This window comes from Solea senegalensis, linkage group LG4 (genome assembly GCF_019176455.1).
Source record: "Solea senegalensis isolate Sse05_10M linkage group LG4, IFAPA_SoseM_1, whole genome shotgun sequence".
Taxonomy (NCBI): Eukaryota; Metazoa; Chordata; class Actinopteri; order Pleuronectiformes; family Soleidae; genus Solea; species Solea senegalensis.
The window spans coordinates 15,594,692-15,608,744 of record NC_058024.1 but is presented as its reverse complement, the minus strand read 5'-3'; the positions used below and the strand labels follow the sequence as shown (position 1 = coordinate 15,608,744).

The window sequence follows — 14,053 nt, the reverse complement described above, 5'->3', positions numbered from 1 at the left end:
TGCTTAGATTAAGGTTAGGGATAGGCAGTGACTGGTTACTGGGATTAAGTTTAGGGATAACCGTTTGTTGTCTAAATGAATAGATGTCAGTGCAGTGTCCTAAGAAGAACGGCTGGGCAAACCTGTGTGTGTGTGTGTGTGTGTGTGTGTAAGTGAAAGAGAGAGAGCGAGAGGGAGTGGGAAATACACTAAGAGAATGGCAAAAATGTCTGAAAATGACAGACAGCCTGGAAGAAATGGGGGCGATAACCATAAAGAGAGAGAGGGGAAAGCACAAAGGCATCATCCACGGCCTCTGCCTCATTTTACATCTCTGCCAGCTCCATCTAATCTGAGCTCCTGATGCGTTTCTTTCTTCATCTGCTGTTAGTGCTTAGATTATACTACATACCCCATGCACATCCAGCTGTGGGCTTCACATTATGTGCATGTGAGTTGAATGTGCCTTTGGGTTCAGAGATGGTGTGATATTTACTTTTCTTTCACCATACTTTTGTCATTTCTGTCATTGACGTGAATGCTGATGTTTTATAGACAGTGTTGTTGTCATTTCGAGATAAGTCAGTTACAACACACTATAGATTCTCAAAGCCACTTAGTGTAACCAAAAGTATTATGTATGGCCTTATCGGGTGAGGAAATGGAAAAAAAACAGATACAGAACTGATTGTGGTGTCAATTAATCCAGTTTTAAAGGATAAATGCAAGAGCAGCCCTGACCATCTGTTGTGTGAAGTACTGTGTGCACACTAATCCTGTCAATATTTCAACACCACACATTGTTCAGTTCAGTAACAAGCTTCTCCTCTTTAAGCAAACACTCTGAAATGACTCAACTTTGGAATGCTGATTTTAATGAAAGCGACGCAGTGCATTCTGAAGTTCTACACACAAGATGATGCATGGCAGAGGGTGATCAAGACATTATAAACATTGCATCAACGTTGCAACGCACACCAGCACGTATTCATGTTGATCTAGATGTAAATATAGGCCCACGGACACACGCATGAGCAAATATCCATTGTTCAAGTGTGGAACTCATGCAAAACTCACACGGGCATGGAGATATATTGTTGTTTCTCTTTAATGAGGCAATATGTGAAGGCAATAAACAGGGCAGGAGGGAAATACAGCAGTGTCTTATGCTTGTCATAACCCTGGTTTTGACCCTGATGATGAACATCACATTTTCATGACGGCTTTTGAACACGGTAATCTGTGGTACCTAGAGCGATGGACCATACACATCGCCGGTGTTGTTGTCTCTATTTAGGCCCATGGAAAAAGCATTCATAAAAAACATGTTGCAGCCTAGTACACTGTAAAAGTAGCAAGTGAAACTGACAAACATGTTTGAATGTTGAGTGATTCCTCTGATAGTTTGCTTAGTTTTCTTGATAGTGGGTAGTATAAACACTCACATTCATATCGACTGTAAATGAGATTTCAATTTACCTAACTCCAGTCTGTATATATTTGGACTCTTGGGGGAAGGTGAAGTACCTGGAGAAAACCCAAACAGACACTTGGAGAACATGCACCTTCTTCACAGTGACGCTCCACATAAATCAGGATGGATTCAGACAGTATATTGAGGTTTACTGTAAAGGTGAACCACAGCCAACCCCACTATTCCAAATACTATTTGCTGCCCATTTTTTAGAGCAAAATAAAACACCTTCCCTGCTTCTAACTCTCTTTTTAAATCAATTACAAATCATCATTCATGGATCTTTACTGCAGCACCACTATTGATTCCATTAATCATGACTCATTCATGGAATGAAAATGGCTCATTTCAGGACCAGCCTTTCAGTCTTTTCACACACAGAGCTGCTGCACAAACACTTACGCCTGAAATCATAATAACCTAATAATGACAATAAACTATTCAGTATCAATATTTCAAGTGTCTGTTTGCGTATACTGTATAAGGGGTATTACCCTGTGGGACTGAAAGGCAGACAAATCCATTTCACTCAGAGGACTACTCAGTCTGAGATCTCAAACTTCTTAACGTTAACAATTGCAGCCATTTCTCCTGATTATGGTTCACGGTGGTAAATAATTCTCAGACACATTGGTGTGGCCTTCCAGGGTGTTTGCGTAATTGACTGGGCCAGGAAAAAATGAAAGTCGTTGCTTTTAGTTTCAAAGTCGGTCGGTCTTTCTTCGTTCGTTGACTTCTGACTGACACACCTGATGTTATTTGAACAGTCTGTTTCCTTTGTGGAGAATCTCTTTCGCTCACTCCGTCACTTTCAAGCTTCCTGTCTGTCAGTGTGTCTCATGCATTCATTTATGTGCCCATGGTTGCACATGGGAAAAACAGGCAATTCCCTGGTGCCTCATGCTGAGGGAGGGATTATTGAAATGGTTAGCTGACTAATTGATTAGCCTACAAAGCACTTGGGTCCAAATGATGCAGCCTAGAAGCACATCAGACTGTGCATCTGCGTCCATGCCATTAAAACAGTTCTGCGCACTCAGTGGATGACTTAACCAAGAATTGTCAATTTTTGAAATTAGTTGGCACCTCATTTTGTCAACACTGACAAGCTGAACTAATAACTGTAACCCTGATAATATTGTACAAAATAATAAAGATACAAATGCATACAACAAACCAACAGCTGATTATGACGTTAACACATGAGTCTGGTTTATACAATGTACTTTTGTCAAGACAAGACAAACAATAGCCTTTATATCAGTAGCCTACAGCAAAAAGTCAGGCTGGATTAGGTTGGGTTTTTTTATGCCACTGTGTGTGCACACCCAACAACGGCAACTGAAACTACGTGGACTGTGTTGTAGTTGACGCTCGTAACTTTTGTACAATGCTACAAAGACAGAATATGTCCGAGGAGATGGTGTACTACCACTGAACTGGGCAGAAGGTTGGTGAAGGTTTTTATTGGTTTACGTGGTCAGCATTTCTGCAATGTGTTTCAGGAGGTGAATGTTGCAGCATCGATACCTGACCGCCTGTGCCCTTTTGACCTGACAGTACCGGTTGGGTTTTGAGATGATATTAAATATTGGACAAATTGGGCATGCGCTTGTTGGAGGACATGACTGCTCGAACTGCCTGAAAACCAGAAAGCAAGTTCATTCAGGTTGCTCCCAGGCTTGGTTGGGTTCAGAAAGCACAATGTTTTGCGTGTCAGGCTGTTGTGTGGCCTCATAGTACACAGTACATTTATCATTATCCTGATAATCCCAACTCACCATCTGTATCTATCACATCTTTGCTGTTTATTGTAGCACCTCAAAATGTGTTCATTTCCGCATGTCTCCTCTGTAAACTGCACACATTGCCACTGAATCCACTGGTTTCAGCCCTCGTCCTCCATTGCACAGGTTTAAAGAGAGTCATGTGATCGTAGATGGCGTACACGTGGATATTCACATCATTACCATCAACCTATTTTTAAGGACCGACAGGTCTTTCACATACAATTGAGGCCTAGATCTGATGTGACAATGTCTGAATCATGTGCTTTTTTCCCATCTTATATTGTCATGGGTCATATCTGATTTATGCTCCGTGGGAGGGAGAGATCAGAATTGCGTCACTTGCACAGTGCAGTGTAAATGCTTCACAAATGAGGCTTGAGAAGGCGACTCACCAGGAAATGTGGGAAAATGCATTTTGTGCACGTGTGAAAAGTCATTAAAAAGCCAATTATCCTACAGTTTCAGTGCTACAGGGAGAAGATCAGGGTGTTGGAGAGAGCGATCGTAAACCCAGTGATATATGGGATCCAAATTTACTTGTGAGTGTGTCTCTGTGAGTTTGTGTGTGATTTGTGCTCTAGTATGTTTTGTATATCATTTTGCGCAAGTATCTCTCTCTCTCCCTCTCTTTCTCTCACTCTGTGTGTCTGTGTGTGTGTAACTCAATGTCCCAATGAGAAATTGACATTTAATTCACATTGTCATAAATCTGCATTGTAGGGAACAATATTAAACTTTATTACCATTTTTCACGTTCACTTTACTCTCCCTCGGCGTCATCTATCATTAGCCGAACACACATGTACTCACAGCGCACTCTCTTTTCCCTTCTCTTGCTGATGAATCATTATTTCTCTCACACATAGCCACACCACTGTCTGCTGATAATTATCGCTGGACTCGAAATGCAGGGACCGTTCACCCATGACACGTACACACCTCAGATCCACACATGCTACACAAAGCATCACTTCGACCCTGTTGGTCCGTCTTCATCTCCTTCATTGCGGGGAAGTAACACTGGCCTACTTTATGGAGCCCTTATGAAAAGTGAAGCTTAAGTTTTAACATTGAGATGAATGACGAGAAACTTGGTTCATTAAAATCTGCTGCTCGTCCACTATGTAAAGCTGTTAAGAGCAGCTCAGCTTTTACAGGCCTATATGAGTTTGCTGTGCTTTTATCAAATTAAGAGCCTCTCTTGCACTACAAATTGCTTATTATCTTGAGTTTGTTGTTCACTCTCTTCATTACTTTGTTCACGTTGATTTCTTTTTATACATTTAACAACCTTTCTTTAAAAACAGTGGCCTATAGAATCTCCATAGGTCAGTGTGTCATCAGGCTGATGTCCTTATTGGGATATGACTATAAGCCCACACTTAAAAACACATACAGTGATGCATGAGACACCCGGGGGCAGAGTAAAACACAAGACAACTGCCTATCCATTATCTCTTGAGCCAGTAGTCACATGCTTAGTCTTCGATCTCCTATAGGTCAACCCATCCATAACTCACACAGCAAGGGCTTTTGGGATTTAGAGTTCCCACAGGTCACATCAAGCACAGGGATTTACTGTATGGCTTTGCATGTCTATAGCTGTGTGTGCACTGTGTGCATGACTTATAGGGCCTCTATTGATTAGCGATCTATGAGGAAGCAGAGAGGTGTTCCCTGAAGGGCTGATCGATAATGCCAGTCTCCTTGTCTTTACCACCTTATTAGTAAAGGATAATAGCGGCTTCGCGGTGGCCTGCAGGCACATGTGTGTTAGACTCCATTTATCTCTTCCCTATTTAAGAGCAGAACACACTACACAGTTAGAATACAGATTCACACACACACACACACCTCTCTGTGTAGCTCCATCGCTCTCTCGCAGTACAGCGGTATTTTGTTTTTGTCTTGTCCCCGCAACATTTTACAGCACGACTGATGCAAGTGACGCTTGAAAAGTGCCCACTGAAAGTTTCCTCCTGATCTTCGGAGTCGATTTATGCAGACAGCTGCTGCGCGTGTGTTTGTGTGTCAGGATGTACAGTAACTGCTGATAATCTATCAGAAAAATGCATTAAGGTTCGCTGATTCACTGCTCTCCTCATTCTGTTGGCTGATTATAGAGGTCTCTCGATCACTGCTGCTCTCTACCTCTCACGCTCTTTTCTTGAGGACATGAGCACATCCTCCCCTGATAAAATCAGGGTAAGTAGTTTGTTGCCTTACAAATCACCCCGAAGTAATTATTGTCATATTGTCATACAATTCATTCAAATTAAATCAATATGGATTTTGCATTAGAGAGTGAGGATGGATTAACCAGTAGGACAGAGTGGATACTTGGTGCAACAGATCCTTTAAGAGAATGTATCCAGGGGGCTGGTTATGGCTAGGCTTCATGTGTTTTGATGGTCACTAACACTGTATATGTCTGAAAAACAAAGTAATCATAGTGGAAAAAAATCCATTTGCACAGGGAAATGCGACCCATGTTGCGCGCTCCTGCGCGAGTTCTTCACGTGAAACACTGAAAACAGGGCCGGTCCCTTCACTATACAACATGTCCCTCTATCTGCACCAGATAGGTGTACCTCAGGGTTTCTTAACTCATCTAAATATACCCAATGTGAGAACATCTTCCTCTTCGGTGCCATTATATCTCCTGTGAGCATAATTAACATTTTGATATGCAGGGGGGGTCACGTTCAGGGTACCTGTGGTGCTCGTCTCGTCAGGAAACCTCCCATTACAACCAGTTTGTTACTGATGGCATCGGAGCAGCTACACTCCGTCATAAAGCTGCTTAGCCGACCATAACACCTTCTCATGGGCCCATCTGGACCTTTTCAGTCTTTCTTTGTCTTTTCGAAGAGCTTTGGCTGGGTTGCAAACCACTCAAGCTGTGAGTCTGTAAAGTCATTGAGAGACTGTATATAATACAGTAACCTATTTGGCTGCACAAATATATTTGACTTTGTGAAGAGGCAGTAAAACAAATCTAATGCTTTTAAGGAGAACGTTTGCAGCATGTTTTGCTCATAACCTTCCATAAATCTCCCCAGAGTTAACATCTCTAAATGTAAATTACATAAAAAAAATGAATTAAGAGATTTGGGAAACATATTCAATTTAAATACTCATGTCCCTGATAACAATGTAATAGCCTGTATATTCACAATTTATGGCCCACAAACTGTCCCCTGCCTGTGACTCTCATCCAGAGGTGCCTCTTGCAGCACTTTGACACACGAGTCACTTGTTTAGGGACTTTGTAGCATCATAGTCCAGCCTGGATGGATTCTTGACACAGCTCCTTGGTTAGAAGATTCTTTTCCATTGTTCTAGTCATAATAATCCCCTCACATTTTCATGGAGAGCTGCTTCTTAGATGAATTTAACAGCAAGTGTGGAAACCGCCACGGGAGCTGCGTGAAAGACGTTTCTAGGCCGCATGTGGACACATGTCTCAACATGCCTTCAAATCATGTCTTTGCTGCAGGATTTGAAACCCCAAATCCACAGTCGAAATTACAAATGTAAACTGAGCTCTTTAGAGGCTGAAGGAACTGTAAGAGGGCCTCGCTCCGAGGATGTCTTAATCCCAAAAAACGACAGACACAAAACACCCGATAAAGAGAATGAAAGTGATTTAAGAGCTACACAGCCAAAAACCATCGCAGTTTGAGCAGAGACCCTAGGGAACCATTTGAGCACATCGCACTCTGTGAACATCTTGCCTTGATGTCCCGTTTCACCAGAAAATCTGAGGATGTAATTGATCTATTAAAGTGCGATTTAGGCTGTGCTTCTTCCTGCTTTGAGGCTGAAATTCTTTTCATTACTGAACCTTAAAACGACATTGTTTGCGATGAAGCTCGTGCAGCTATTTCTGTTCCTCTTTTACCTTTCCAGACAGCTGAGAAAACTTGAAGTAACTGAAAGAGATTATAACACGCAAATTAGAAGACATTGCGCTGCAAAGACGCCACATGCTGTACAACGGTCCTACCTTTCTTATGTTTTCAATGTTGTTATTTATTTAGAGGAATACACTTGCAAATGGAGCAAAAATAACAAAAAGAAACAAAAAAAAAACATGGCAATTGACCTTTCACCCTCTCAACCACTGAGCTCCCAGTCAATGTTTCACACTATATTGAGGTAGCATCAACATTTACAACCAATGTAAGTACATTATGGTAGCTTTATACAAGGTTTGTGGATTGTAACAAAGTTCTCTAGACACACACACACACACCGATACAACACCTGCTCCATTAACTGTAATGGGGTAAATAAATTAGATTTGGATGCTTTGAAAGCTCTTTTCTTTCAGCTCATAATGAAAGGCAAGCCACAGATGATCAAGAGTTACTGAGAGACTGAAGGGGGGAAAGAGAGTTAAAAAGGCAAGGAGAGGTGAGGGAAAGAAGGATGAAAGGATTATAAATGGATGTTAAAAAACAGACAGGGATGGAGAGGATATATATAACGCGTTGGGAGGTATGGTGGATGAATCCCAGGAAGTGATGGTGAGAGCATGGTCTCGTGTTCAGATGGATGAATTTGTTATTTGCATTTATGGTTTGCCCGGTTGCTGTGATACTGGCACTTCAATTATTGATTTGTTACTCATCAGATTACTGCACGGCCCCCAGAGACAGAGCGGAAGAGATGGGGATGCAACGATTCATCCCTCACATGACATGATAGATAGATAGGCGACTAGATGTAAAAAGGCCACAGAGAGCAAGACGTGCGAAGAGATGGGCAGATGAGGGGTGGATGAGCGATAGATGAGCATAACAATAGGCAGAGGTAAAAAGAAAGTGTTGGTGGCAAATCAAATGAGCAAGAACAATCAGGGCATAAAGAGGAAAAAGTACCCCAGTTTGTGTGTGTGTGTTTCTGCATGTGTGATGATGATAGGGCCATTACCCATTCAGGACACAGACCATATGGGTTCCTGTGTGTGTATGTGTGTATGTGTATGTGTGTGTGTGTGTGTGTGTGTGTGTGTGTGTGGGTGAGACCTCAGGCGGAATTGTGTGCGCTAACTGTGTGAAATGGGCCAGGAACCAATGTGGTGATTGTGTGTCTGCCTCTAGTGATTTCTTTTGCCATACCTTGCCATCATCATCATAAAAGCATGATGACGATGACGTAGCTAATGAGATGAGCCGTTTTTACCCCACACCAATCTTTTTTGTCTTGGGTCATGACTGCGGCACAGCTGATGCTCCTGTCGCTGTTCCCTTGCTGATTCTGTTTGTCCTTCCCTGGTTGTTTCTGTCATTCCCCATTCTACCTTTCCCTTTTTGGGCTGTCGTCTGCCCTTCATCTCTTGCTTTTTGTACGCACCTATTACAAAATCTAGTCATAGAGATAGTTCAGCTTTTTCAATGTGGATGTGTGTGTGATGTACTGACCTACAGTATACCCAGTGTGGTATAAGCGCTATAGGAGTGTGAGGCAGTGGACCGGAAGGCGAGTCACACAGTGTCGTGAGCAAGGCCAGACATCAAACATCTTTTTTTAGCAATGTGAAAGACGACCCAGCCATAAACACCAAACTACATTCTAACTGTATGCTATATTTAGAATATTATCTGCAGCTCAGGGAAAAATGCTGAAAGGAAGTGCTTTTCTTTGACAATAATATTTTAACAACGCATTCTGCACAAAGCTCAAGAGCATCAAAGCGTTTTTATGCCACGTGGCACAACACATCAGCAGTTTGGGATGATACTGAGGTAGAGAGGTGTTTACCAGACTCCAACGCATGAGTGAACGTTTAAAAATCACCTTACCAGAGTCATGCATGCAGACGTGCACTCTTTTGGTCTGCAAGTATTGTTCATAGTGATACATAGTGCATTTTTAGCCTGTTTTCATTCACTGTACATTGACTTGAATGATTTCCTCAGCAGGCACACACTAGTTTGCTGATCCAGCACAGCAGCTGGGGGTTAAATGCTTTGCTCAGAGGCACTACAGTAGCCTGCTGAGGCTTCTGCCTCCTTTTGATGTAGAAAGCTGTGGAAAATAAAAGCCGAATCTTGAATTCTCTGCAGTATTTGTGAAAACAGCTGGTCTCGCGTGTCAGTTCGTGCTGGAGCGTTTACTGCACCGAGCTGACCCAGTTATTTTGATGTGTGTGAATGTGAGTGTGTGTTTGGGTGTTGGCATTGTAGACAGATTCTCACATTAACAGATTGCACTTCTGTGACCTCACAGCTGGGAAACAATGTGTGAAATGAATCTCATGTGCACTTGCTGCACATGTGAATGAATGCGCATGCATGTTTATGCTCTTGATAACCGACATAAATGGAAGTCAATACTACCACTTATGAGTTGCTGAAGGCTGTAATTACATGATTATACTAGTTTAGCCCCACTTCATTATCTCTCTCTCTCTCTCTCTCTCTTTCTGTGTAAAGAATTTTTTTTTCTGCATTACCATTTCAAATCAATATACCATGACATCCAACCTTTTCAGGTAAGGCAGACATGAGCAATTAAAACAAATATCTCTCTTATTTTATTACTTGACCGTATATTTTTAGTTGTTCCAAATGGGTATTATATACAATATACAGTATTATTTGAATTGATCAAGGGATCATGTATCACAAGTTAAATCATCACGTTAAATAAAAGTCAGTGTGTCCAAAATGGTTCAGCAGTTGTCGTGTGTCATCTTCTAACCGGAAGGTAAGGGTAGGCTTTTTGATCCCTCGCTCCTCTAGTCTGCATGACATTGTGTCCTTGGGCAAGAAAAAAGTTATATAAATACAGCTATACATCTGTGTCTGTCGATTAATCACCTGTTACTTGTTGACTGCTGTTATTTTGGTCTATCGCCAAATGAGATGACACTTACTGACACAGACACTGATGTTTGTCTGGACTATTTTCGAAAAAAAAAAATCTTTTCATTGAATAAGTATGAATATACGGCTCTCGTTATTTAATAAATGTGTGCCACTTCCCCCCCGCCTGGTGGCGCTATCATGGTGTGGAAGACTTTATAATAGTTAAGCTATTTCACATTGGTATCGGAATTGGCTGTTGGTCAAATTATTATTTTGCACACACTTATCATCTTCATAATAAATGCATCATTAATCCTAGAATTTTTAAGCCGCTGTCCGCCTCACACACATTTTCTTTTTCATTCTACATTAATTCAGCAATAGAGCTAACATGCACACACTGCTAGAAGCACACAGTCACACCTGCTTGATTCAGTATCTCTCCACTCCTGCTCTCTTGCCAAATAGTCTCCCAGTCACTCAGTCCGGCAAATGGAAGTGAGCCAAATGGCTGACCCATAAAAGCTCTGTCCTGTGCCATAAAGCAGAGTCTAAAACCCACTTAGACTGTGGGTTGACAGAGAAATGTGTTTTACGTCGTGGATCAGAACCCCTGGAGTGTGGATACATTAAGATGTTGTTACACAGCTATAGCAAACCAAATTGAGATGATTGTGTTCTATTTTCTGCACTGAATGTTGGCTGGACAGTGCAGAAAATGGACTCCGATCATTTCTGCGGCACATCTGTAGGTGAAAAAGACAGAAATGAGATACATTCATAAAGTCAAGAATTGAAAGTCACAATGTTGAACTAAAAAGCTTAATTATTTTATTATTGTTATATCATCAGTTGTGTGTAATATAATATACCACTAATCTACATACTCTTTGGTGTTATTCGACACCAATTCCATCATAACCTTTCAGCTCAGTATAAAATGCAGATAGAACAACCTTTATTTCCATTTTACCTGACGGAGAACTATACTTCTGCATATTCTATAGGCTCAGTTTCCAACCGGGCAAATCTGGCAAGAGATACGCTATTTTGAACAATCACAGGGCAGTCCAGTAATCCCACCTACTGCAGCATTACCACCCAACAATGACATGGATGAATATGATCTCACTGCTGATTTAGTGTTGATTTTATTTGACCAAATTCACATATTTACACCCCAGGAACTATTCAGTAACACATACAATTGTTTCTGGCTGGGTTAGAAGAACAGCGATGGGGATTGTAGTGTCTCGAGGACACTTTGACAGCATGGCCACCTGTGTTTAGTCATAATCCTTATCTAACTGTCCTTACCTCCATTCAGAATCAGAATACTTCCCAGAGGAAAATGTTCAGTTACAGTTGTTCCATGTCAGAATCAATAACTTAAGAAAAGAAAGGAAGCAACCAAACCACCAAAGTAAACCTTCTAATTACAGCTTACAGTACAAGAAAGAGGGCAATTTTTTAAAAAAAAATAAATTAAGAGCACAAAAAGAGTGTAAATTAAATTTAAAAATGTTTAAAGCAAAAATAGGAAAACATACAATGTGTACAGGACAGTAATTATCAATATGATAATTGATAAATTAACCGGATGTATCTAAAGATGGAAGTTGTAAAGTCTGATTTCCTGTGCCGTTCAGTCGTGCATCTTGGTGAAATCAGTCTCTCACTGAACGAGCTCCTGTGGCCGACCAGCACGTCATGGAACGGATGAAGGTTGTTGTCCAGTATTGTCCAGTATTAACTTCTTCTCCTTGTGTCTGTTTCTGTATAGGTTCATTCATGGTCGTGAATGCGTCAGGCAGGGCGTCGGGACAGAAGGCCCACCTGTATATGCCCACACTGAAGGAGAACGACACTCACTGCATCGACTTCCTTTATTCTCTGTCTAGCAGAGATGGAGCCAGTCCAGGCACACTAAATGTCTATATCAAGGTAACTGTGTGTTATGGAGGCTGTTTGTGAGCGACTGACTGACAGTCATAATGATTAACACACCTCTATTCTTTGTTAGGAAGGGATGGATTTACCAAGTCTTCACGTGTGTGTGCGTGTGTGTCTGTGAAAGAAAGAGGGATAATGGCAGTTCAGTAAACACAGACATCATCTATGAGTCTTTAGTTCAGAGAATTTAATAGTGCTTTTGATTTAAAGTGGCAGACTTATTTTAGATATTGATGGCACAATTCAAATGACTGAATGCCGGTAACAAATCACACTAATGTGTAACGCTTGATCAGATGCAGGTCTGTACTGAGTGTTTCATATTGGGATGTGAATCACTGATAAACATATGAATGAAATGAAGAGAGAGAGAGCTGTGGATGAAGTGAAAAAATGACCAAGCAGTGAGGAGAGACCACAATAAAGTAGAGTGTATGTATAATGAAAAGACGAGGCATGGAATAAACCTAAGTGAAAGAACGAAGGGTCACCAGATTTAAGAATGGATTGTGGAAAGTAAGGACAAGTGAAGTGATAGATATTTAGTCAATGGGGCTTATGGGTAATGAATACAACAGTACCAGGCACAATGCCCCTAAAAGACACAACAAATGGGTTTAATTAAAATTAGACATGATATCTTTTAATTGGGAGCAACAAGATTGCCTCAAGGTTCTCGGATCTTGTTTGAATGGGGTCGTTCTTTTTGGAAAGTTTTTCATCCATGCAGATGTGGGTTATTGGACATTCTTAATTGACTGTAGGTGCGAGTGTGAATGGTTGGTTTTTTATGTATGTGGTAGCCTGTCTACGATGGCTGGGGTTGGTTCAGCCCCAGTAATGCTTAAAGAAAAAAAAATGGTATAGATAGTCGAGAGTGCTGATGGACTGACCCTAAAAAACTCAAATTGTACTCCCTGAATCTCATCTGTTTGCCTTCAATATGTTCTTGCAGGTAAATGGAGGTGCTCAGGGTAACCCAGTGTGGAACGCTTCTGATACTGTAACTGAGGGATGGGTGAAGGCTGAGCTGGCCATTTCTACATTCTGGCCCAACTCCTACCAGGTAACACACAAAGTCATACAGTGGCGTGCCCTTCAGGTAGATATAAAAATGGTGTCTTGCAATCCATACGGACAGCAACATCCATTATCAACATAATAGTATTACAACAAAACAGTAGATTTCAATAAAATTATATTTAATAGTGCTGCTTGCTCCTCATCATCTCACCATTTCACACGAGAGAATAAGTTGAAGTCCTCCTTTGTGCTGTGTCAGACAGATCACTACGGGTCAATATTTTTCATTTCATTTGTGCTGTCTGTTGCTGTTTGATCTCTTTTTTTAATATGTCTCATCCAAAATTAATTATGTAATTCATGGATTTTCTAATAATTCAAATATAGTCAGTGTTTGTTTTATGACAATTGATGTTGAATTAATGTTGACAGCTATATTCACATTATTGCTGAAAAGCTCCTTCCTCGACTCTCCTCTCATTAATGTATATGAGGTTGCCTTTAAACTTCACAGCATGTGCATTTGTTTTCCAATTTATTAATATTTGGCCTTCTGTTTTGTTTTTTCATACATTATCCAAACGATATGTTTCATGTCATCGCAAAACCAAACAGAAAGCAGCTTCTCACTTTATTTTAAAACTGTTTGCGTTTCTGATATATAGGAATTTACTGCTAGCAACTTAAGCTATGTAGCAAGCTGGTCCTGGTAAATTCAGTGTTCCTTCTTTAAAACTATATTTACTGTACATGTCAGAATGTTTTCAGGTCATCTGCCTTTTAATGCCGGGAAGGTATCACACGGGTAGCTAGCTTAAATTTGAGCATTATATGAACACGTAAAATGGGACATTACACAACAGACTATGATGCTACATGCTAAAACTGTAGCATCTACTATGCACTGCCAAGAAACTGATAGCATGTGGCTAACATGAACAGAAACAATCAAACAACTATTATATTAGTTAAAACTGCAAAGGAAACAGGGAAATTATTTAAAGAATATTGTCATC

At 40.8% G+C, this 14,053-nt stretch overlaps 1 protein-coding gene across 8 annotated transcripts in view; it reads left to right on the top strand.

The window, feature by feature from the left end:
- ptprt (protein tyrosine phosphatase receptor type T) overlaps nucleotides 1-14,053 on the top strand; it is a 216,343-nt gene that overhangs the window by 10,632 nt on the left and 191,658 nt on the right. For all 8 annotated transcript variants that reach the window (XM_044023698.1, XM_044023695.1, XM_044023697.1 and 5 more), the window contains exons 2-3: nucleotides 11,845-12,005; nucleotides 12,970-13,080. In XM_044023698.1, coding sequence (XP_043879633.1) covers nucleotides 11,845-12,005; nucleotides 12,970-13,080 — 272 coding nt within the window. The remainder of the gene's footprint in view (nucleotides 1-11,844; nucleotides 12,006-12,969; nucleotides 13,081-14,053) is intronic.